Source organism: Halichoerus grypus, chromosome 6 (genome assembly GCF_964656455.1).
Source record: "Halichoerus grypus chromosome 6, mHalGry1.hap1.1, whole genome shotgun sequence".
Taxonomy (NCBI): Eukaryota; Metazoa; Chordata; class Mammalia; order Carnivora; family Phocidae; genus Halichoerus; species Halichoerus grypus.
The window spans coordinates 79,030,757-79,056,998 of NC_135717.1; the positions used below are offsets into that span (position 1 = coordinate 79,030,757).

A 26,242-nucleotide genomic window follows, 5' to 3' on the forward strand; every position below is an offset into this window, starting at 1 on the left:
TATATCTTAGTACTTCATAATATTTACTATGTGGCACGGACTGTTCTAACACTTTCCATGTATTAACTTATTAATTCTCACAAAACACCATCGAGTACAACTTCCTCATCACTCTACAGATGAGGAAACTGAGGCATAGTGAGTTTGTGGACCACTAATGATAGGTCATGCATTCAACATACGCCTTACCCTTATGACAACTCTTTATAGTATGTGTCATCATCCTCTCTTTTTCAAATGAGAAAACCAAGATTCAGAACAAGTAAATGACTTGCCCATGGTCACACAGCTAGTTAGTAGGAGAGCCTACAACCCAGACACGCTAGTTTCAAGGATCATGCCCATTACTCTACTTCATAAGGTTTTTGGCCAATGGGCATTCATGTGTCCAGCCACCAAACCCTGGACTGGGAGTCCCCAGTGCCTGGTACACTGTTGGTGCTCAATGCATGAGTGTGCAGAGAAGCATCACATGCAACCCCTGCCTCAGAGAGCCCACCAGCTAACAGAACATCCACACTGGCAAAAGATAAGTTCCTGTTTGATTGAAGCTGGAAAAGGAAGCCATAATGAGAATGTGGGCAGAAGACTTGTTCTTCCCTGCCCAAGTCCAAGGCTTGTCCTGACACTGCCCTTGAGCTGCTTCCTGAATCCTTAGCCCTTTATCCCTCTCTGCTTCCCTCTTGTCTAGCTTTCCCTGGGAGCACTGCCACCACAGCAGATGGACCACTGGGCACCAGAGGCTGCAAAGGGGAGTGGGAGCCAGGGAGGGACAAGACAGGGTCCCTGGAGTGGCACCAACCCAAGGCTGTTACCAGCATGTCCCATCACAGCTTGTCCAGATGCAAGGCGGTGGCATGGGCACACCTGGCTTCTGTCCATGGAACCCAGAATAAGGCTTTCTTCCCTCAGGACACCTGATGTGAGGCCTCGCCTCCATCCCACTCCACACAAGGTTTTGAGAGTCAATGCCAGGGTCATCAGCTCTCCACAGATAGGCCACAATCCTTGTGTAAGTTCATTCCAGTCCCTTGCCTCTTGAAGCCTTGGTTTTCTCACCAGTAAAACTAGGACAGTAGCAATACCTGCACCTGCAGGACTTTTAGGGAAGCAAATACAACATGGAACATCTGTGCACCTCATGAAGGTAAAAGCTTACCGTCATGAACATGTATTCATTTACTTATCAGATTTGCCCTTTCATTTCATCAGCTCAGATGACAGAAAGAAAGGAAGAATTTTTCTTCCACCAATGACGCTTTCTGTGTCCCTGAAGTCAACCAGTGCTGCATTTCATGAGCATCACGAGGCAGAAAATGTCCCCTCGATACAACAAGAACAAGCTGCTCTCAGAACCTGCTTCCTGGAGGCTTCGCACTGGACATGTTCAGCTCCTTGTACCTGATTCATCATACCAGGGCAGATGGTGACTCACAACATTTCTGCATCCCCAGTTCATTGTTGTGGAACCTGGGACCTAGTGTAAAGTGAAACGGGGTCCCAGTGCGTTGAGCAAATCCCTAGGAGGCTGGATGATTAGAGCACCTAGGACCCAGACTTGTCTGTCTCCCATTGCTACTAGAGAAGTAAAGAAAGGAGAAAGGCCTGCCCTCATAGGCCTGAATGCAATTGCTGCACTTTGGGGTTAAGGGGACCTTTCAAGTTGCATTAGGAATGTGAGCCAGGCCTTGGAATCAAACAGTCCCCAACCCGCTCTGGAGCATGAGCCTGGGAGGGACTTTCTCAGAGCCATCATGTCACACAAATCTAGAGGCACTCTTCACATCGCAGTCTGTGGGGTCTGCAGCCCAGGGCTGTGGCCCTAGGAGTTCTGGAGCTGGAGGGACCCAAGGAATGGCAATGGAAGGGGCCTGTCTGGAAAAGGAACATGACCCATTCTCAGTATTTGGCTCTTGGAATTCCAAATGAGGGAAGCCTGTTGTATCCAGGCCAAAAGCTTATTTCTTGTATTTTTAATTGCATGGCCCATGACTTTAGGCAGAATTCAGTCCTTTCTGGCTTTAGCAATCCAAAAGTGCCCCAAGCTGATGATTATTGGTGGCGTAGCTGGATCGTGGGTGGATGTGGCAATATGGGGCGGTCAGGACCCAGAACAAGGCTTTTGATGTGTGTCTTATCCTTGGTCATGCCATGAGGTGGGGCTGGGAAGGAGCTTGGAGGACTCAGGAATGAGAGGTGCAGAGTGAGGGGCAGCTGGCTTAAGGGACTTCAGGGCATCACCCAAGCAAGACAGGGACTTAAGGGTCTTCACAGAAGGCAGCGTGGACCTGAAGGAAGAGGGGGAGCCTCGGGTTCGGCCAGAAAAGAACCCTGTTCCTGGAAGAACTAAGAAGGAAGCTGGGGAGAGGGTGGTGGTGCTATGAGGGGAGAACAGGGACCAAAGGGCCAGGGGGCTGGGAGGGGAAGGAGATGGCAAATGCTGGCAGGAGCTGATTAAACCTTTAGCCAGGGCCAGGCCCTTGGAATTCTGGGAGGCTGTGCACCTATAACTTCCCACATCTATATTCAGTTTGAGACTCAGGATTCCACTGCATGGCCATAAAAATAGTCAAGTAGTTTGGAGAAACTGGTGGTGTGTATAGCACCATGGTAAGTGAGGCTGGCAGAGGGATGAAGAAGATGGACTCCCAGCAGGAGAATCAAAGAGGCAAAACCAGGATCCCAGAGGGACAACTTTGAATGAAGAACCCCTTCCTCTTCTTCCAAGGTGAAGGCAACAGATTTAACCACCAGTCCTTGGAAGGAGACAACCAGGAACCCCTCTAAAGGAGCTGCCTTGAGCTCCAGGAAAAGAAGAAATCATAAAATCATTTCCTGTCACCTCCCTGACCCCCACCCCTCCTGGGACCACCATCACTAGGGCTGGCAGAGCCTGAAGACCAGGCTCCTTTTTTTTTTTTTCTTCACTTTCTCTTAATTTTCTCAGCTCCTCCAGGAAGACTTCTCTATCTAAACATGATGAATAGGAGGAAAATGTCACTCCTTTTCTCAGAGGTCACTCCTCTTCCTGGGAGGTGGGAGAGGTTGAAAAGCCAAAACAACTTTAAAAAACAAGAACAAGTTGTAGGTCTTACACTATGTGCTTTCAAGACTTAAAATAAAGCTACCAAAATTAGGACAATTTGGTGTTGGCAGAAGGACGGACATACGGATGGATTGAACCAAATAAAGAGGCTAGAAATAGACTCAAACATGTATTAATTCTCATAAATTACTTCATGGTAAAAGTACCAAGGTAATTCAATGGGGAATGATAAATTTTTTAACAGATAGTGCTGAAACAATGGAATATCCATACGCAAAAATAAAATGGACTTCATACCCTGGGCCATATTTATGTATAAATTAATACAAAATGGAACATATCCCAAATTACCAGGTACAATTCTAAAACTTCTCAAAGAAAACATAGGAAAAAATGTGTGACTTAGAGGATGCAGAGATGTCCCAGCTAGGACACAAAAAGCACAGACCATAGAAAAAAATTAATAAATTAGACTTCATCAAAATAAATATTCCCTTTGAAAGATGCCATTTAAAAAATGAATAATACTTACAACCTAATAAAAAGACTAACAACTTTATGGACAAATATCCAAAAGATTTGAAAGAGATAGTTCACCAAAGAAAATATACTAATGATATGATTAGTTATTAAGGAAATACACATTAAAAACACAATGAGATACCATTGCACACCCACTAGAATTAGTAAAATTTAAAAGTCTGACAATACCAAGTGTTGAAAAGGGTGTGGAGCACCTGCAACTCTTACACACACTTTTCCACTTTTGGTGGAAATGTAAAATGGTGCAAAACTTTGGAAAGTAATCTGGCAGTTTCTTACAAAGTGAAACATGCACTTATCACATGGCCTTGTAATTGCATTCCTAGGTATTTACCCAAGATAAATAAAAACATAGATTGACAAAAAACTATTCAGAGCAACGAATGTTCACAGCAGTAAAAACAAATAAACAAGCAAAAAAAACAATAACAGGGAATTCTACACATATACATTCAATTAATCTTTGACAAGGGTGCCAAGAATGCACAATAGGGAAAGGATAGTCTCTTCAACAAATGGTGTTGAAAAAAGTGAATATCCACATGTAAAATAATGAATTTGGACCTATAGCTTACAGTACATAAAAGCAGCTCAAAATGGATGGTAGACTTAACATAAGACCTGAAACTATAAAACTCTTAGAAGAAAAAACACGGGGGGAAAACTTCATGACATTGGTCTTGGAAATGATTTCATGGATATGACACCGAAACCATAAGCAATGAAAATAAAAATAGAGAAGTGGGACTACATTAAACCAGAAATTTCCTACAGAGCAAAGGAAACAACAGAGTGAAAAGGTAACATACTAAATGGGAGAAATTATTTGCAAACCATAATATCAGATAAGCAATTAATTTCCAAAATATATTAAAAAAACCTCCTACAACTCAAGAGCAAAAAAGCTAATAACTTGATTAAAAATGAGCTAAAGACTTGAATAAAACATTCCTCCAAAGAAGACATACAAAGGACCAACAGACACATGAAAAGATGCTCAACATCATTCATCATCAGGGAAATACAGATCAAAACCTCAATGAGATATCACCTCACACCTTTTATGATGGCTATTGTCAAAATATATGTATATATGTATGTGACAAGTGTTGAGGAGGATGCAGAGAAATTGGAATCTTTGTACACTGTTGGTGGGAATGCAAAATGTTGCTATGGAAAACAGTATGGAAGTTTCTCAAAAAATTAAAAATAGAACTACCATATGATCCAGAAATCCCACTTCTGGTTATTCATCCAAAAGAACTGAAATCAGGATCTTGAAGAGATATTAGCACCCCAATATTCAGTGTAACACTATTCAAAGAAGCCAAGATTCATAAATGTCCATCAATGGATAAGTGGATAGAGAAAATGTGGTATATACATGCAATGGAATACTATTCAGACTTTTAAAAGAAGGAAATCCTGTGATACATGACCACATTGATGAACCTTGAAGACATCACATTAAGTTAAATAATAAAATAATAAGTAAAATGGAAGGACAAATACTGCATGATCCCACTTATATGAGGTAACTAAAATAGTCAAACTCATAAAATCAGAGAGTAGAATGGTGGTTACCAGTGGTTAGGGGAGTGGGGGGAAATGGGAAATCGCTAATCAAAGGGCACAAAGTTTCGATTATGCATGAAGAGTAAGTTCTAGAGGTCTGCTGTACAATTTTGTGCCTATAGTTAATAAGCCTATATTGTATACTTAAAAACTTAAGAGAGTAGATCTCATGGTTAGTGTTCTTATCACAACAAAATAAAATACAATAAATAGAGTTAAACACCACGTTTTGGTTTGAATGTTCATTTCTTGAGTTGCATGACTAAAATGAGTGGTTCCCACTTTCCAAGCATTTGCACCCTGGCCAGAGGAGTAGGAGCGGGATGGAGCCGGCCTAGAGTTAATACAAGGAGGGCCCAACTACATATGCTCGCCAAGCATCGTCTGTAAATTGAGTAAACGATATATCCTTCACACATATGGCCCATGTGTTCTAAATGTATGTAGAAGCAGTTATTATCAATAAAATAAAGATTCATGTAAAAAAAAAAAAACAGCAATAACCTAAATGTCCATGAACTGGTAAATAGGTAAACAAATTGTGGTATATCTATACAATGGAGTACTATTCAGGAATAAAAAGGAAAAAGCTTACTCATACATGTGCCAACGTGGATGAATTTCAAAAGAGCATCATACTAAATGAAGGAAGCTAGACACAAAAGTCTACATGCCCTATGATTCCATTTGTATGACTTTCTAGAAAAAGCAAAACTATACTGACATCAGATCAGTCTCAGTGATATGGGAGACAAGAGTTTGAACTGCAAAAGGGCACAAGAGTTCCTCTGGGGTCATGAAAATGTTCTATAGCTTGACTGAGATCATGGTTACGGAACTGTAGACATTTGTCTAAACTCATACACTTTAAATGGGTGAATTTCATTTATATAATTGTACCTTAACGTGGCTGATTTTTTAAAGACCAAAATCTTTTTCTCCCCCTTTTCATTTCTTGATTCTTCATCAAGAAGCTTTAGAATAATTTCTTTACGAACTTCCTTGGACCCATTGGCCCCAGATCACCTAATTATTAACCCCCCTCCAAGCAGCAGATAAAAATACTGGATTTTTCCTTCCCTTCAACCACTAGATTGGATTTTCAGAGACCAGATGGCTCATGACTGAGCCAAAGGAGTCCAGGGGGCCAGAAACTAGGACAATGAGAAAATTGGGGCTGAGGATGGTTGAATGGGGGAAATTTTGGAGCTGGGCCTGGGGCCGAGAGCCCCTGAGAAGTGCTAGAGATGGAGACCCAGCTCACCCTCCACTACTGTCGGCCCTCAGGAAAGTCAAGTCATGGTAAATGAGGTTCTTATTCCTGCCCTGTTTATGTCACTAAATTGTAGGGATTCAATAAGACTTTGAATGTGAAACTGCCTTGGGAGAAACATAATAAACCCTGCACAGATGCAAAATCTTATAATGACTATTATTGATATTATTAGTCCTTGCCCCCAGGGCACTCAGTAACCACGGTGCTATTATTGTAAGCAGGGACCTACCAGGATGCCATCTTGACAACCTCCTCCCCAGGCCCCCAACCCTTGCTCCCGGCGTAGGGGCAATGAAGGAAGGGGTAGATTTTCTTTGCTCATTGGTGCAATCTGCCACTGCAATCTTCCACGGGAAGCTTTGGAAAGATCTTAATAAGGCAAGTGCTTACAGATGTTCCGGCAGCCAGGGGCAGAGAAAGGAAGTGGCTTGTACTTACTTATATGCAGATTTTGCAAGTTTTCCACTCAATTCAAACTAGAAACAGTGGACCCCATCTCCTTTCATGTTTCCTTAGAAAGACATCCGGGCATTCTCTTCCTAACAGAAAGGGTCATCTCTCCTCCTTACTCCCCTCCACAGAGCTCAGAAGTCCGTAACACTCCATAACTGCTTGCTTGTTCATTTACTTTTTGAGCACTTACTGCCTGCTAGGAACTTGATGTGCAATAACCATAAAACAATAGACCGGAGAGGTAGATTTTATTATTACCATTTCGCAGACGAGTAGAGAGATTTGGTAACATGGTCAAAGTCACACTGCTAGGAAGAGGTCGAGGTCGGACACGAACCCAGGCCTGGTCCCAACCTCCACGTTATTTTACTGCCATAGAAGAGGCTGGGGTGTACAGCCACCCAAACAGGAGGCCTGGGTGCAAATGCTAGAGAGGCATCTAGCTGTGTGGTTTGGGACAAGTCACTTGAGCTCTCTGAGTCTGTTCCCTTGTCTGGGAAATGCACGAGGTCACTGCGCTGCTTTGTGTCGTAAGAGGTGACTGGCGCGAAAGCTCCCTGTGGAGGAAGCAGAGCGCAGGCCGCGCCCGGCTGCTGGTTGTTACTGTAACGGCCTCCTGACCGCAGCTCCGCCTCCCAGCCCGTCCCCCAGACCAGCAAAGCGCCCTCCTGAAAACGTGAGTTCATGTCATGGACGTGGCAGGCGCAGGTGAAAGACCTTGGCTTGGAATCAGGATGACTTGGGTGTTCATGGCACCTTCGCCATTTACTCGCTGTGTGACTTCGGGGAAGTGTCTGAACCACTCTGTGTATCTTCCCTTATCACTCAAATGGGCATGATAATAGTGGTCTCTCACTGGAGAGCTGGAAGAATCCAAGGAGAAAATACCCTGGAGGAATTGAGCCCACAGCCCACAGTAGTATATAATCAACAGTAGGTACTCCATCCTCGAATTAATTGTTGTATATCCCAGTCAAATGGCAAACTCCCCGTCCCGTGTGTCTCTGTATCCCCGTGCACACGCACGGGGCCTGCCACTGCTGACTTGTGCATTGTTCGCTAAACTGAGGGCAGAGTCTGCCTGGGTCTGGTGCCTTCCTTTTTGTAGTTATTCAATTATATAATTCAGTGTTATCGACTATAGTCACCATGTTTTCCATTAGACCCTCAGGCCTTCTTCATCTTGTAGCTGAAAGCATGCGTCCTTTTGCCAAACCCTCCCTGTTTTCCCCCAGCCCCTAGCCCTTGGCAACCACTTTGCTTCTCTGAGTTTGACTTTGTATGTGTGTGTGTGTGTTTTTTTTTAAGATTCCTTGTATAAATAATATCACGCAGTATTTGTCTTTCTCTGTCTGGCTTACTTCACTCAGCATAATGCCCTCAAGTTCCATCATAAATGGCAGGAGTCCCTTCTTTCTCACAGCTGAATAATATTCCAGTGGATACATATACCACACTTTCTTTATTCATTCATTCGTTGGTGGACACTTAGGTTGTTTCCAGGTCTTGGCCACTATAAACAATGCTGCAGTGAACATGGGGGTGTGGATATTTCTTTCAGATTCTGTTTTCATTTTATTTATTTATTTGAGAGAGAGAGTGTGCACAGCAGGGGGGGAGGGGCAGAGGGAGAACAGACTCCCCGCTGAGCAGGGAGCCCTGACATGAGGCTCAATCCCAGGACCCTGGGATCATGACCTGAGCCAAAATCAAGAGTCAGATGCTTAACCGACTGAGCCACCCAGGTGCCCCTGCTCATTTTTAAACCGGATGTTTGTTTTTTTGCTATTGAGTTTTATGAGTTCCTTATCTATTTTGGATATTAAGCCCTCACCAGACATATGATTGGCAAGTATTTTCTCTGATTCCGTAGGCTGCCTTTTCACTCTGTTAATGGTTTCCTTTGCTGAGCAGAAGCTTTTTTGTCTGATGTGATCCCACTTGTTTATTTTTGCTTGTGTTGCCTAGTGCATTCCTTATCACATTTACCACAGTGGTGGGCACACAATGCTGCTGTCTCTTCCTTTCATTACAGCACTTCACAGTTTATATACAGCATTTTCTTACATGCCGTTTAACCTTTGTACCACCATGTGAGTTAGATATAGTTATCCCCATTTGCAGACGAGGAACAGAGATGTGACCTGGTTTCTCCGAGGTCACACAGCTGATAAGGGGTCGAACCAGCATTGATCCAAGGTCCTCTGGTCTCAGGAGTGTACCTGCATGGAGCAGTGAGGTTGCCACATGCTCTAGGGAGGAATTCCATCAAGGCCTCTTAAACCACAGGAGGTAGCGTGGTTCCATGGACAGCAAGCAGGCTTGAGGTTTAGGAAGATGTGCATGCAGGCCCTACCTTTCCACTGGGATGGCTGGGGGATCTTCGGCAGATTATCTGACCTTCTGCAGCTTCAGATTTCTCAGCTGTGATCGGGGAGGGTCATAAAGGAAACCACCTCCTAGAGTTATTGTGAAGATCCAACAAAATAGCCCATGTCGGGGCACCTGGGTGGCTCAGTCGGTTAAGCACCTGCATTTGGCTCAGGTCATTATCCCAGGGTCCTGGGATCGAGCCCCAGGTTGGGCTCCTTGCTGAGTGGGGAGCCTGCTTCTCCCTCTGCCTGCCACTCCCCCTGCTTGTACTCTCTCTCTCACTGTGTCTCTTTCTGTCAAATAAATAAATAAAATCTTTAAAAAAACAAAAAACAAAAATAACCCAAGTCATGCTAGCACGATGCTTAGCACATAGCAGGGGCAAAATCAATGTCCGTACCATGCACCCACACAGGGACCATGCACCGATACAGGGTTTTCAGGGCATGGAAAGTCCAGAGTCCAAAGCTGGTTTTGCCACTTCCTAGTTAACAGCTTGGCCTGCCTGAGCCTCAGTTTCCTTACCGTAAAATAGGATACTAATGGCATCTACCTCAAGGGTATCCTGAGGACTCAATGAACCAATATATCTGAAGTGCTGGGAGCTGGGCCTGGCCTGGTTAGTATGTCCCTGCTGCTCCCAGACCCAGAGTTCCTCTCGCCCCGCCCTGGGCTTGCATGCTCCAAAGCCTTGCAGCAATGCTGTGGGGATGGCACAGCCCCTATCCATCTCTGAAGTATACCATTAGGAAACAGAGCGAAGTGGGGGGAAGCCTCAGTCAGAGATCCCAGGCTGCTTCAATCTGCAGTCTCCAGATTCTGCCCACCCTCCAGAGCCCAGCGCTGAGACATGTCCCCTGCCAAGCCTTCCCCCGCTGTGCTTGTGCCTGCCCTCCAGCCCTGCTGGCCTCAGCCCCTGCCCCTGCCCCTGCCCTTGCCTGGACTGGACCCGCTTTCCTCTGGATTCCCACACCAGCCTCCGTCTGTTTTCTCCCCGCTACATCACCGATGTTTGCATAGGCTTCATCTCCCTACACTAGGGTGAGCTTTTCGGGGCAGAGCAGCATCGGTGACCAATTCGCCTCTCCATCCAGGACAGGATGCAGCCTGGCTCCGTGGCATATAGTAGATACCATTTGTTGACTCAATGCATGAATCAAGTCCCTATTACTGAGGGCGCTGGAGAAAAATGGGGAATTAAGCCCGCACTTTTGTGAAAACGCGTGCATTCACGAAAACAAAAGCCCAAGTACATGCCTCAGAGAACTGTCCACCACTATTACCGTGTGTGCAGGCGTACAAAGCCCTTTCCAGACATTGCCTCATCTTATTTTATTTTTTTTAAGATTTTATTTATTTATTTAAGAGAGAGAGAGAGCAAGCACAAGGGGGCGGGCAGAGGCAAAGAGAGAGGCAGTGGGAGAGGGAGAAGCAGACTCCCTGCTGGGCAGGGAGCCCGATGCGGGGCTCGATCCCAGGACCCTGAGATCATGACCTGAGCCGAAGGCAGATGCTTAACCGACTGAGCCACCCAGGCACCCCTCAATTAAATAAATCCTCATTTTACAGATGAGGAGGCTCAGAGAGACAAGATATTTGCTTAATATCACACAGCCTTGACATCAATCTGGCGGTCTTGGGGAAGCTTAACTCAGACCAGGAAACTTGGTCTGTAACTTGAGTGTGCCAGGAGGCCCCAACCTCCTCCTCCCTCCACACTACCCCCCTGCTCAGCCCTAGAGCCCTCAGGGCTTCCTCTCAGTCCCGGAGCTTCCTGCTACCCTCTTTCCTTCCTGCCCTGCAGGGTGGCCCTGCCCGCAACCCCACAGCCATTCAGTGGCCTATCTTGAAGCCTACTTGTTTGAAGTCCAGCTGCCTTTGTAGGGAGCCGGGAGAGTTCCCCGTGCCAGGCTGGGTGGCTCAGCGGGAATCACAGAGCCGGGCACTCGGCTGCATCTTGCCAAACGCCCTCACGAGAGTTCTCTATTACCTGGCAGACAGGTGCCTGGCTACTGGGCAAAGTCAGTTTGAGAGGATGGATCAGGGCCATCCAGCCCATGCCAGCCTCAGAGAAGCACGCCTACACAGTGTTACTCATCCACCCTTAGTCAATTGTGGGCACGCACTGTTTTTCCAGGAACAGGGAAGGCAGATCCTGGTCGATAATAATGACTGCGTTTGTCAGTGTTTCTGATTTACAAAACATTTTTGAAGGCCCCATGAATGATCCCAGTGGATAACAGTAGTAAAAGTAATAATATTATATATTATAAATATAATAATAATTAATGTTAATATTAATGCCATGTACCTGACGAGGACATTAAGGCTAAGGGAGGTTTGATGACTTCCTGAAAATCCACAGCTAAGACTAGCCCCATGCCACGCCCCACAACCCCACGGCAGGTATGTGAGGGGAGGTGGCCTCTGGGCTGTGAATGGAAGAGCCTTGATCTTGCCCTCCATAGCATAGTCATACTCGGAGTTAGACAGAAACACAAAACCTCAGCCAGTCTCCAATCCCATACCTCAGCTACCTCCTAGCCAGCCGCTCTGCTCATGCACACCAACCCAACTCACACACCCACAGCAACACCCACTGCTACACACTAACACGTGATGTGCTTATAGACACTTGTTCGGGAGTGCAAAGATTCATACACATAAATATACATGCATGCCCCTCATTGCACACTCACCTAGGTGCACACACACCTTAACACGCACACCTCATTCCATGAACACATCCAGAGCTCTCATAAAAATGCACATGGGTCCTAAATGTACTCCAAGTCAGTAGAGACTCCCCAAACCTATGCACACGTGAATACATGAATGCACACACACTCACCCTTGGGTGTGCAGACACACATATACACGCATATATACAACCCTCCATGTGCAGCCATGTGCACACACACACAGAACTGGGTTATTGTAGCCCCTACATGAACCCTCCTGATTGTGTGGGCTCTGGAAGGATACGATGTTCCATGGGGACCTACAAATCCTCCATCTGTGGCTACATGTGGGTGGCATTCTGCCAGTCCTCTAGCCTAGTCCTGCATGGCATGATGGAGATGAGCGAGCCAAAGGCCAAGTTCAGAGCTGCAGCAACATGAACAACTGTCACATGGGCATGGTGCCACCAACCTTTTTGTCCCTGAACACTGAGCCAGGTTCCTGATCGGGCCTGGCTGAGGGGAGGCACTTCCCACACTGCAGAGGACTCCCCTGGAGTGGGGAAAGCTATGTCAGGGTATAAGAGCTGAAGCTTGCATGGGGATCTTGAAGACACCACGTTACTGTGTGACCTTGGGTGGGCCACCTCAACCTCTCTGAGCCTCAGTCGCCACATCTGTGAACGAGGGATAATAATACCTTCCCATCGCGAGGGTCAATAAAATGAGATGATAGATGTACATAAATGCCCAGCACACAGGAGAAATGAGTACATGCTGTTGAAAGAAAGACAGAATGAATGAGTGAATAGCAGATGATTGTGAATGGTACTCTAGGGCGCTCTCTGCTGAGCTACCCTCCCTCTTCTGCCCTTTTAACCCCCGACTCTGTTTTCCGTAGTAGTGCATTGCTTCACTGCCCTGCCTAAAGTTCCAACCCGGTGACTTCCCATTAGCCTCCCATTCCACAAACTCCTCTGGAAGGCCCATCTTACTCCCCAACCCCATCTCCCCCACTCCCTTGCCTTCTGGCCACCCTTCCCTTCTTCTATTCTTTGAACGCATCCATTTCTTCCAGCCCCAGGGCCTTTGCGCAGAATGTTTTCCCTTCGGGTCTTCACGTGGCTCTGTCCCTAGCTTTATTTAATCTCTCTGCTTAAAGATAGATTATTAGGGGAAAAGCGCCAAGGTCCAGAGCAGCATATAGCTTGCTGCCATTTGTGTAAAAGAAAACACACACACATAAACACAAATACATACATATATTTGTGTGTGTGTGTGTGTGTTTGCTTGAATGTACTTAGAATAACCCTGGGAGGACGCATGAGAAGTTGCTAACTTTTCTGAGGGCTGGTTTCCGGGGGGTGGTGGCAACGGGGATGAGTGGGTTGGAACCAGGGGTGGGGAGACACGTTTCACTATCAATTCCTGCATCCTTTTATTTTGTGATATGGCAATGTATTATTTATTTGGAAAGAGTAATTTAAATTTTAAAAAGAACACAAATAGATTAACAAAATGAAAATCAACAGGGCCAGGTGAAACGTTCAGCATTTTTGGTACTAAAACTTGCACAAGTACAGGTGGCCAGAAGTCTGAGGATGGAGTCCTTCAGGAGCTCTCACTGACCTTGTTTCAGAGGTCCCATTTGTGACCCCGGGGGCTGAGAAAGCCAGTGGGTTCCTAGGGGCCATCCAAAGATGGGCAGAATCCAGAACCTGCCTGGCTGGACAGTGTGAGTGAGGGGCTCCCTGTGCCCAGGCTGGTCTGGCCACATCTCCCGGATAAGGACTCAGTCCTGGCACCTGTGTTTTAGAGAGCAGTTGAGGAGGTGGCCACGCAGAGCAACCCACAAAGCCACGAGGAGCAGGAAGAGGTAAGCTTAGGTGTGTTCTTCCAAAAGAAAAAAAAGGGGTGGGGGGGTGTGGATCGTGGACAGGAAGGCCAGGGAAGGGAGAGATGAAGGCCTTCAAATATTTAAGGGGTCGTCAACGAGAAGTCGTTCTGTTCTGAGTCCTCTGGAAAACACAGGGGAACAAGAAAGAGAGCCCTCCACCTTCGAAAAGCACTCTCTGGCCCCAAAGGTCCCAAAAGAACAGCAACTACTATACTTTTTTGAGTCCTCAATGTGCGCAGACACTCGCCTTGCCTGGCGCTTTATTGGCATGACCTCTTAATTTCGCAGCAATCCTATGAGGTTAGGACTATGCCTATCCCCATTTTACAGGTAAGAAGACCAACACTGTCACTGCTGAGTATCGCGGTGAGCACATGACCGAGTCAAGATTCAAACCTAGTGCCACTTTCTGAACTATTACGCTTCATCATAGGTTGGGCCAGAATTCTAAGACTATGTGATTCTATAAAATACAATATAAACCATGGGAAGGCTGAGCTACAGCGGGGATTCTCCTGCCCACGTGTCTGGGTACAAGGGAGGCTACGGGAGGTGGATGCTGTGTAGAAGTTGGACCTAGGGGACACCAGCCCCATCCCTGAGGTCACCCGTGCCGCCTCCTCCGCTTCTTCTCCCCGGTGGATGCACGCCCACCAGGCTGGGCTGGGGCCCACGGAGGCCTGGGAAAGGATCCGCACCCTCGGGGGCAGCGGTCGTGGTCCGGGGCGGGGGAAGCCAGGAGGGCCGCGGGCGGCGGCGGCCGCAGGAGCAGCAGCGGCCGGGTGGTGACGCAGCACGGAGGCCCCCCGACCTCCCGCCTCGGCGCCGGGGGAGGTGGGGGGGGGCGCTCCCAGACGCCGTGGGCGATGGCGGTGCGCACGCCGGACTGAGTCGGAGGGGGCTGCGGGGCCGGACCGTGGGGAACGGCCACACTCGAGAGCCGGGCCGGGGCGCGGGGCGACGCGAGAAGGGAGAGGGGCTGGGCGGCCCAGCGGAGGCCGGCAGCGCGAGCGCGGCGAGGGCCCCGGAAGGCGGGCGGAGGAGGTGGGGGCCGGCGGGCGCGGCCGAGCCTGAGCGCACAGGTGCCAAGGCTGCGCCTCCGGAGCCGGTGACTCAGCAGCGCCGCGCCGGGCGGGGGCGGGGGCGGGCCGGGGGCGCGGGGCGCGTGCGCGCGGGAGGCGGGGTTGGGGGGGCGCGGCTTCCCCCGGTCGGGGTGCCCGCCCCCGCGGGGGAGCGTGGAGCTTGGCGCGGGGCGGGCGCGGCGCGGGGGCCGGAGGTTCCATAGTGCTGTCAGCAGCCCGCCAGCCGCCCACGCAGCCGAAAGCCCGGCTGCGCGAGCCCTCCCCACGGAGAAGCCCCCGGGGAAGCGGCCAGGGGAGGAAGGGCTTTCCCCAGGCTTTCCGAGCGAGTTCGGGGCCACGGGTTCCTGCTCTCCCTTCCAGCTTGCTCCCGGTTTTCACGCAAAGTCCGGAGGGAACCTGGTGGAAATTCCTGGGGTACTTAGAGCTGGAAGCCCCTGCAGAATTCACCTCGTCCCTCCCGACCTGCAAGGGTCTCTTTTTTTTTTTTTTGGAAAGGGACCGTGAATTCAGTCTCTCTTTGTCCCCCATTCTGACCTCCCTTCCTAAGGCTCTTACCATTTGGAAGTCACTTTTCACGTCTAAGCTAGGTCCTTCCTGCTGCAGCAACCTCTCAACAGCTCTGCTTTTCGTGGACTTGGTGAGTCTAGGGGAGACAGAGTCAAAGAGCAGGGCAAAGAGTGATTGTCCCCATTGACCAGAGGGGAAGTCAAGGCCCAGAGAAGGGAGGGGATTGCACCAAGCTTACACTTGGGGTCTGTGAGGATGGCACAGCCATCAGGACTGAGGGGCCTGGCTTCTGGGTCAGAGTCTCTGCCTACGTCTGGAATTCCCTTCGACCTTCCATGACTGGCTCTTAGGAGTTAAGTAGCCCCAAGAATGTCAAAGATGCCAAATGAGCCAATTTGGAAGCATCCAGGACATCTCTGTAAAGACCAGACTGTGCCAGGAAACACTGAAACTAGACACAAGCAAGAGATTCCCAACTGCTTTGTAGAGTTTTTGTTGCTGTTGCTGTTTTAAAATAATCATTGTGTTGAATTCATGTGTTGAATGAAAATTGTGGTGCATTGGAACCATTTATCAAGGAAGAGATTGTGGAATTCCCTTGCCTCTCTGCCTGGGATGGGGAGTGCTTTCCTCATTGGAGGCAGGGAGGCAGCTGGTTTGACCTGACAGCTCCAAAGCCCTGAGAGGTCATGTGGTTCCAGGCCCTGGCCGAAGCTAGGCCAAGTTGGGTTCGGGGAAAAACCACAATGCAGCTTCCCATGCATCACACTGCTGCTGGGTACCTGAGCTTCCAAACACAATACCTCAAGAGTGCGTCTGCGATCCCCGACCCCTGCCCTTGCCCGCCCTCCAGGCAGCCTTCCTCCCAGGAGCTGGCAGCCTCCAGAGGCCTGGTCCCCTTCACGCCTGCAATAGAGTGAGGGTGGAGGCATTATAGACTCGCCCCATTTTACAGAGGGGAAGACCCAGAAGGAACTGGCTGGCCAAGAGAGACGAAACCAGTCATGCAGATAAAGGAGATAGAACCCAGAGTCCTGCCCGTGTAACCAGACCAGGGTGTTATGAGGAAGCAGGGGGAAGGCCTCCGCTGAGTTTTGCTGTGAGGTCCACACATCTTTTTATGGTGTGCGCTGGGATCCATCTCCCCCAGCCCTAGTAACACACTCACCCCCACGCAACCGTACCCACAAACACATCGGCAACTTATACACGCCCGCTCCCCCTCCCTTCAGCGTCCTGACATTTCCCTGAACAGAGCTGACACTGCCTGGTCAAGAAATAGGAGTAAAGAGGCCTGGAGGCTGGCACTGGTTCCTGTTTCATCCCCCAGGCCAGAATCCAGCTCTCTCTTTTCTCTTTCCACCTGGAGACGTGGCCACATTTTGGGCTTCCTTTCCCTCCCATCATCATAGACCTTTTGCCTATTCCTAGTTCAAGCTTCTGGCAAGGCCATGGGCCTGGGGCGGGGACACTGAGGTGAAACACTCAAAGGGCTTTCTCATGCTTAATTCTTAACACGGCACCCCACGCCGAGGACTGGACTGGTCTGGGGTCAGAGGCTGGCAGCGGAGGCGGGGGAGGCCTTTCCATGCTCATGGAGAGGATTGGGGTGGTATCTGTTAGCTGGGAGGAGCATTCATGTGCCCCTCACTCCCCAGCTGGCCTTAAGAGCTGAGCCTCTGATCCAGTTTCTCTCACATGCTCAGCTGCAGAGCCCGGGCTTTTGGGCCTAACTAAGCACAACCCATTTCCCTAGTGGGTCTTGCCTCCAGCTGAGATCTTCTTCAGCCTGGACACCATACCCTTACTTCCCTCTACTCAACGACTGCTGAACCTGCCTGGGACCTACATGTTAGAAGTTTGTTTATTCAAGCAGTATTTATCAAGCCCCTACTAGATGTTGAATTAGCCCCTCATCCCCCATTCTCTCCAGGCCCATGTAACACCAACCTCTACCTCCTGTTAACCCTCTTGCCCACATCTTCCCACCTCACAGCAAACCCCAATAGAGTGGTGTGAAATTTTGCCATCTAGAGAATTATTTTAAGATCCTAGAAAGGATCAAAAAAGATTACTGAGTGTCAGGATGCTCCTTAAATTCCTGCCTAATGATTTTTACCCATGAAGCTCACTGGGCAAGTATCCCTTCTACAGCCAAGATAATCACTTTTCCAAGGCAAGCCAATGTGGGAGTGCCCTGGGTTCCCCCCACCTCTCCGCTTGCCAGGTCCAGGCAAGGCAATTCCAATTCCCTGCAAAATACGGCAGAGATAAAAATAATTTAGGCTTTCAACAGCCTCCCCCACGAGCCCTTCAACTCCTTCTGAGCCTCCTGCTCTGTCCCTTAGTCAACCAGTGCCACCATGGCACCCTCCTCCCTTATCAAATCCTTTCTCGGACACTGCTCACATCAGAACTCTTCCATGCTGAAGTGTAAATGCAGCTAGAGCTAAATGTGTTGTTTTTCTCCTGTCCTAGGAGAATTTGCATTTTAACAAGGGGGATAACCTTGAAGTATTGAAAGGAATCTCTAATTGTGGAATTGCTGGCACAGGCAAGCTGTTCTGGAAGGCAGAGACCTCCCTGGGTCCCCTGAATTCCCGTAACTAGCTGCAGGTCTGGCCCCGTACACCCACGGAACAGTCCTGACCAGTTCCACTGGATAATGTCAAGAGCGCCAGATGAAGAGTTCTAGGTCTTGTGCTGCCACTAACTTGTCTGGAAGCACCAGTCACTTCTCTCTCTAGCCATAGCTTCCTCATTTGCCACAATGAGGAGTTTGAAGCAAAAGACCTTTTCGTACCTTTCCAGCTCTGACATTTGCTTGACTCCCCAGTGGTGCTGGAAGACCCCGGCCCAGCTCCGAAAGCCCTCTAGCCCCTGCAGCTGTGGCCTGGAGGGAATGGCCTGGTGCCAGCGCAGAGTGTGGGCAGGCCCTTGGACGGGCCCGCGTGGCCTCTGTCCACAGTAGCCTGGCTGCTGGGGGCAAAAGGTACCACTCGGCACGTACGCCAGTCCTGCAGAGTTACATAACCTCCCAGATGGGATATTCCAAACAAAGAGCAACCGCAGGGCAGCCCAGGTCTCCAGTGTGCCCGGTGCCCCCCATGGTGGCAGCTTTTGCCTGTGGTGGCCTCACAGCAACAACCACCCTGGGAGGGAACGTCAGAAGCCCACTATCTTTTCTTTTCTGGTCCCCCCTGCCCCCGCCCAGACGGTATTTCATCTAAGAAAGTCTTAGGAGAAGAAACTCGTATCGCTAGGCTTGACCAGAGAAAGTAGAGTCCTCCCCTAACCTCCCCGCCTTTCCCCTCAACCCACCACCCCAAATCCTATAACACACAGGCTCTCCTTTTCTCAGGCAATCTCTGCTGGGTTTTGGGGTTTTTGCTTTTTGTTTTTTTCAACTTTCTGACCTCCGAAAGGGCTGCAAAGAGCAGGACTACCCTTTCAAAATTCCCAGGATGGAAGAATTTGGACAAATGGATATAGCTTTCATTCCAGGGAAGTGGGAAACATTTTCCTGGCCCAGACTCCAATCCCCTCACCCTTTACTTTTATCCTTGACAAGTTCATATACTAGATGAGACTGTGGTTTCCCCATTTGGAAAATGGGCAAGGTCATTCTTATCACCATGGGGCATCGGGTGATAACTCGGATCCCTTTGATGTCCTTAGGAGAAGTGCAAAGAATCTTAAAATGCAACAGAAGACATTTAAGTTGAGCTTAAGGAAGCATTTCCCAACTATAAAGTTGTGAGATCCCATCACAGATCACTAAGAGATGGTGGATTTGTCCTGCCTGGCTGCATTGCAAGGTAAGCTCCACATTCATGTATCTGGAAGAGCTTGGGTGCACATTATCCAAAGGTAGAGGGGTAGATGAGAAAAGGGCACATGTAGAAAGCTGGCTTGGAAGCAGGGAAGGAATCCTGAACTTGGCTTCTAGTCTTTCATTGTGGTCTGACTGGGGATGAACCCTAGGCCCTGGGTTCTTTATCTGTAGAAATACTACAATGTATTGAATGTATTGAATGTATCCAATGTATACTAAAAAAATGATACCATTTGATTTTTAAACTTTACAACAACCCTTCAAAGTATATATTACTTTTCATTTTATAAATGAAAAAAAAAAAAAAAAAAACAACAGAGGCTTAAAGAAGGTAAGTAATGAATGTAAGGTTTCACAGCTGGTAGGTGATAGAGCAGGACTCATACCCAGAGATGCCTGACTTCAAAGCCCATGTTCTTAACCACCTTGATCTTGAAAATTCTGTGATTCTATCATTCCTAAGTTCCCTTCAGCCTGAAAAATCTAATTTCTCCCTCACTCTACTCCTCATCCTTTTTGTTTGTTTATTAATGCCCTCACTCCTTGAAATGGAGATGACCACCACTTTCCTCCCTGGAAACAAGAAACTCTTTGCAGCCTCAGTGAGAATCTGTACTTTGTGCTTTTCCAGAAGCAGAGGAGGAAGGTGCTGCAGTGGCCCAAGCCTTGGAAATCCTGCCAGATGGCCTTGCATTTGGGGATCTGCCAGGTGCAATGAGAGTGTCCCCGGGACCTCTTACTAAGAAACCCCACACCAAGCTGCTGCTTAGTTAGTGTCCAGGGCCACTGAGAGTATGTTTGGGCCCCAGTGAAAAATGTTGAGGTTCCCCAACAAGGTCAGTCTGTCTAAAAATCTTTACGTGGGATTTAAATTCAGGATCCAAGTCTCTTTCCAGACCACAGGTCCAGCTGTTGGTCCCAGCTCTCCCCTCTTTTTCCATATCACCCTCACTTTCATTGGCTGTCCACCCAGACCTGACCCCATCTGCCTTTTCTCATAAGTGACCTTTGAAACTCAGGCTGCACAGATATTTGCTGAATCAGCAGAACCAACTGCTGCTCCTCTTGCTTGGTTTCAGGCCAACAGGAAAATGTTCCAGGATGCTCTCGTGAGGCCCTTATGGCGTTAACTATATGGGCCTGGGAAGGGCTTGAGAGTAAGGAAGGAGAGAGCGAATGAAGCAAGGCACAGGGAGCTGGTGAGGAGGATGGAGGCCATTGGGTTTTCCCAGAGGCAGGAGTGACTTGTTTCTCTTGAACTGTGTTCTTTTTGGGTGAAAGGGAGGAAGGAACAGTGGTCCGGGCTCTTGGACAAGCAGGGAACAGAAGATTTTTATAAGTGCCCACATTGTGCCAGCTTCTAGGTGAGCAAAAAGATGCATGCTCCCTCCTCTCAGTGAGCCTTCATTCTGGCCCCATTTTCCAGCTTACCAGCTAGAAGTCCTCTCTAGAGGAAGAAAAGGAGGATAGGCAGTTTGGTGAGCACTGGCCTTCATGTTGTATCCTCAGCAAGCAGGCCTTCCAGCCACAGGCAGACAAGGACCCTGAGTGTCGAGACTTTTCTTACTCTGTTGATAGAGTTTGGCCTGCTGGGAAGTGATTAGGGTTGGGGGTACTGTACTGTCAGATGTGATGATATGCATATGCAATACAGCTATCTCCATGAATTGAATCTTCGGGGCTCCATCCTCTTTCCAGCTATCCTTGGCTCTTACTGTTCCTGACATAAATCCTTGACTCCAACCAAGAAAACCTTCTCTCTGGACTCTCAATATGCTCCCCCTTTCACCCTGTTCTCTTCTGATAGAGGGTAGCTCTAGGCAGCAGCGATCTGCTTACACTTGTTTAGATGTTTCTAGATATATGCCTCAGGTATGTTGAACAAGGACTGTTTGCTTCTCTCCTGTTTTTCCACTGACTGACAGACCTTCATGCTCTCTTAGTAGCTCTCAGAATGGGCCACACAGGAGCTGCCATCTTCAGGCGGACAACCCTGACTCAGTAGGAACAGAGACACCTGCTCCAATCAGCATTTTAGACAACAGGCTAAAAAGCACATCTGATGATTGTCTAACTATCCTTGAGCCTCCAGTCAGTATGACCCCCTGGAACTCAAAAAATGACCCAAAATTTATTTTATGCTTAAAGGATGGGAGTAGAGAAGAGGAGACTTCCCTGAGCAGCTTAAGTGGAACCAAAGGATAGATAGAAGGAAAAAAATATGGGAGAGAGAAAGAGTTTGAGGAGAGGGAAGAAGGGGGGAAAGAGAAGGAAGGACAAAGAGAAAGGGGAAGGTAGCAAGAAAGAGAAAGTAAAAGAGGAAGACAAGGGACGAAGGAAGAGAGGACAGGACAGGAGCTACTGAGCCATTCAGACTTCATGGCTACTGGAGGTGGGGGGTATGGGCTAGAAGCTGAATTTGAATTATAATTCAAGAATCATGTCCAGCCTCCAGTAATCCTCTGCCTAGGGGCTGGAGAACATGGACAAGCCCTGGGCTTTGAATGCATGGCTGGCTGGGTGGGCAAACGTGTTCAGATAGAGAAGCTGTGGTCACACTGAAGCTAGTAGCCTCCGGTAGGGTCGTGTGCTTCCATGGCAAGAAGTAGATTTCACCAGATCAGGCTGAGGTTCTGACTCCAGCCAGGAAAGGGATAATCAATTCTGTAGATGCTGTGAGCCTTGATTGAAAAAATAAAGAGGAGGAAGCTAGATGCTGCTTTCATTAAGAGGCAAAAGCAGTGGGGGCTGGAGCTTAGCAAGAGCCAGGAAGCATGCAGAGAAAGAATGTTAACCCCTCCAGCGTCTTTCTTCCATGATACCTCTGCACTCACCCACTCCTTCATCATCACTTCCTTGGCCTGACCTCCAAGGCCACCACCTTCCTATCTCCCTCAACTGAAAAAGGGAGAGAGGCCAGGCTGCATATTAATGCAGATCTGATGACAATTAAATGATCCATTATTTCCTGGTCCCAGGTTCCCTGGGGCTCTTGCCTCTCCTGGATTTGGGCAGGAAGAGGAGTTCTGGGGATAAGAGACAAACTGTGTGGGAAGATAATGCATCTAACACAGTGCCTGGCCCCAGGTAACCCTCACCCAACCCTCAGCAACCTCACCAGGGCCGCAATTTTACTATAATGAGGCCAGAGAAGGGCAAGTAAAAAATGAGAAAAGATTTCAGTAACATTATGATCCAAAGACCTCATCTGCCATATCTTCTTCCTACTTCAGCATGCCCAGTAGAGAACTGATTCAGCAGGGAGCTCCCCAGGAGAAACACCAGGGCGAGGGCTGCTGGCTCTGCTCTTCTTCTCCTCACCTCACCCTATCCATAAAGATCTCTGCCTGCTGGCTGCATCTAGCCCTGCACCACTGAGAGGTATGGGCAGAGGAGGATAGCCATACAAAATGGGGGTCATGGGTAGAGAGCAGGGTGGGGCCAAATGTAATCAGCAACAGTGATTCATTACTGAGGTTCTGTGGGGGAAACTTAGGTTGAAGTTCAGCAAAACAGTGGGGAGAAATGGGTGGTACAAAGGCACAAAAGGCATTCAGCCAGCCAGGATGTCCATGATTTCACATCCAAGGGGAGAGAGAGTTGCAGGGAGGAAGTAAGGCGCTCTCTCTGTCTCTTGGTGTCCAGGCTCGGGTAGCAAGGGGAAAAGCTGGAGGATCTGGAGGAAGGAAGGAGCTACTTGGGGCATTAACCTTTTAGTGCCTGGCACAACTTCCTAAGTGAAAGATTTTTAACAACTTTTACTCTCCTCCACCATTCTAATTATTTCTTATTTTTGTTCTGCTCCTATGGGAAGCAAAAGCAGGACAAAGGAGAAGGAAAGATGAAGACGCTATGGTTTGTTTCTGGTTTTGACTCAGGAGGCTGGATAGGAATCCAGGTGATTCCTAAATCCCCGGTTTTCCAGCAGGAGCACTTGGGCAGGAGAGTTTGGGCTCTTTAAGCTACTTTGAGGGCCACAACAAAGTCCTTTTCCAAGAAAAAATTATCTTTCCTCAACCCTTTTTGCTCACAGTTCCCTGAAGAGATGCAAAGAAAGTGGGGAAGAGAAGGGAGATACCAAAGGGCATGAGGAGAGGAATCTGGTGAAGAACCATAATTACCAGGAAGCTGTGGCCGCCCCCTGAAAAACAAATGAAATAGTTCTTTCCCCCCTATTTAGGGAAAAAGCCACATAATACCTTGTAAGAACATTGTCTTTTTGTTGAATCATGGGCACTGAAGGAAAACTGACTTTCTGCTTTTTATGCCAGATAAGGAGGGAAACTGTGAAACGGAAGGAAGGGCAAATGGGCCATTGAGGGAGCTGGGGAAGAAAGCTGCATCTTCTTGGGGCTTGAATCAATTGCTATAGGTCTGCCAAGTCAGATCATCCTGGATCTTCACCCCTAAGAGCCCATGATTCCTGTCAAATCTACGCTCTATGAGCTAACATATCCTGACCCGACTTCTCTAACTACATAGATACGAGGAGAAAATGAGTTTTTAAGGAATACATCAAATCTTCACAAGTATCTGCAGACCTGAAACATGCTGAGACTGCATGAGGTGAGATTCTTGGCTCTCCTCCCTCCCCCCTCCCCCTCAGCTCCCCCTTTAGCATCACCATTGTCAGGGTCAGGTGCTGATGAGGTACTGATTTCCCCTGAGCTGTTCTTCCATGCAGTTCTCCCATCACCTGTATACTCAGAGGAAGGAAGCTGATATGTCACAGCCTGCCTAATACAGAGGAGAGAATATTCCAGTCCTCTTTCATCTCTTCTTCCCATGTCCCTAGTTCACAGACATTGAAAGTAAAGAAAGAGATTGAGGTCCTAGAGTCCCTCGCTGGAGCTAATGAGTATATTTCTCTCAGGACCCAACATGAGATTCCTAATATCACCAAATAACCAAGTGGAAACAAAATTTGCAGTCATCAGCCATAATAGAGAGAGATTTAAATGCCCAAATACCACAACTCCATTTGCCAACTATCTCTGTTATCATTGTTCCCTTCCCACAATTGCCAACCATCCTGCACAAAAATCCTCCTTGAGTCAGAGGAAAAGAGCTATAGCCAGATTGAGTCCTCACGCTATAACTGAGTCCTCCATTGGCTTGGTGGGTTGTGCCTTTGCACCCCTTTGGTCCTGTGGGGATTCAGAAGAAAGATGCCCACTTAGGTCAGAGCAGAGTAAGCTTCCCCAAAGAGCCACTCCTGGCTTTGATCCCACTGCATCAGTTAAAGAGCCAGACTCATTCCTCTGGGAAATCCTTTTCCCACCCTTTATCTTCCTCTATCCCCAGCACCCCTGCCTTCTCACATCATTCCTGCTTTTCAGCCTTATCCCCTGCCTCCTAAATTTTCTCAGACCCCAGTTCTATTCTTCCTGGACCCTAGCCCTTTTAAAGCTCTTAACATGTGTCTTTGCCAAGCCTCTGTCTTTTTCATATCTCACTCTCCATTCAAATAATTTTACTACCCAAACTCCCTTCCAAATTTTTCCTAACTTAAAAAAAATTCAACTGTTCTTTTTTTCTTCAGTGTAATCTTCACCACAACTTCCTCCCAATTTTGTCTCCTTTAAAATCTGCCAGTTTCTGATATCCCCAATCACTTAAAACCCATTTCTTTCCTCCTTTGCCCCCCGTAAGGGTCTGGATTCTCTCTTTTGCTCCAACATACCCTAAACCCTCTCAAACACTGATATTAATACCTCTTTTCCCCCAAATCTCCTTGACACACTTCTACCTCCAAGCATCTTCTAATCTCTTCACTTCAGGTTACCCTAGTCCTTCAGACTCTTACGGGCACCCGATTTCCGCCTTATCTCCTCCTTACACCCATTTGCTTCCCTTTCTGTCACTATAATCCCTCTCCTTTCTTCCCCACTCACTCGGGTCTCCTGCTCAGGACGCCCTTGCCCAGGGCGGCGGGGGATTTGTGCTGAAGGAGGGTTCCAGCGGCAGTGCAACAACTCGAGGGACGCTCCTTCTCCTTGTCTGCGACGGCCCCGGGCGCCACAGGGTGCTGGTGGGGCGACTGGGGTGCGTGAGCCCTGCTGCTGGGGCCCGGCTGGGGTTGCACCAGGAGCTGTCCGTGGTGCTGAAGCGGTGATTGCTCCGGCGCAGGCTGTGGCGCGGCGGGTGAGCTCTGTCCGTGGTTCTGGAGTGGTTCCTGGGCCCCGGCGGCGGCGGCGGCCGCGGCAGCGGTGGCCGGGGTGGCAGGCAGCGGGGCTGGCGGCGGAGGGACGAGCCCGGGCGGAGGCTGGGCTTGCAGCAGCTGCTGGTGCTCCCACAGGCTGCGGTTCTCGGCGCTTAGCTCGTCCAACCGCCGCTCCAGCTCGTCGATGCGCTGCCGCTGGGTGTGGATGAGGCTCTGCTGGTTCTGCACGATGGCCGTGAGCTCCTTGAGGTAGAGCACGGCACGCACCGGGTTCTCCAGCAGGCTCTCCATGCCGCCCGCCGCCGCCTGCGCCCTGCCTGCGCCTCGGCGGGCGGCGGGGAGCGCGAGGGCGCGCAGGAGCCGAGCAGCCCCAGCGATCCGCTCGCCTCCCTCTCCAGCGGGCCCAGCCTCCCTCCCCGCCGCCGGCGCCGCGTCACGGCCACACAGGCATTCACACACGCACCGAGGGGCGGGACCGCGGCGCCAGGGCCCACCCTCCCACCCTCCCACCCTCCCACCCTCCCACCTCCAGGCTTCGTGAGGAGTCTCCGCTTCCTGCAGGGCTGACAGGAGAGAAGGGAGAGGAGCGAGGGAGCCGGTAGGGGAGCAGGATAAACGAAGGGGACCAGAGATAGATAAACCTGGAGAGAAAAGGAAAGCGGGTGAGGTGGACTTAGGTGTACTGGGAGAGTGCGGTGAGACAGGTAGGAGAAAAGAAGCAGATAAGGACAGAGGAAAAGAAAAGGAAGAGGCTGGGAGAAGGAGAGGGAAGGAGAGAGAAGGAGAAAGAGACAGAGAGAGAGAGAGAGAA

The 26,242-nt window shown here is 48.9% G+C and overlaps 1 protein-coding gene across 6 annotated transcripts in view; it reads right to left on the bottom strand.

Moving 5' to 3' along the window:
• The window catches only part of IQSEC3 (IQ motif and Sec7 domain ArfGEF 3), a 101,987-nt gene extending 76,149 nt beyond the window's left edge, over window positions 1-25,838 (bottom strand). For all 6 annotated transcript variants that reach the window (XM_036092455.2, XM_036092456.2, XM_078075465.1 and 3 more), the window contains exon 1: window positions 25,163-25,838. In XM_036092455.2, coding sequence (XP_035948348.1) covers window positions 25,163-25,722 — 560 coding nt within the window. In that variant the 5' untranslated portion in view covers window positions 25,723-25,838. The remainder of the gene's footprint in view (window positions 1-25,162) is intronic.
• Between the last annotated feature and the right edge of the window lie 404 nt (window positions 25,839-26,242).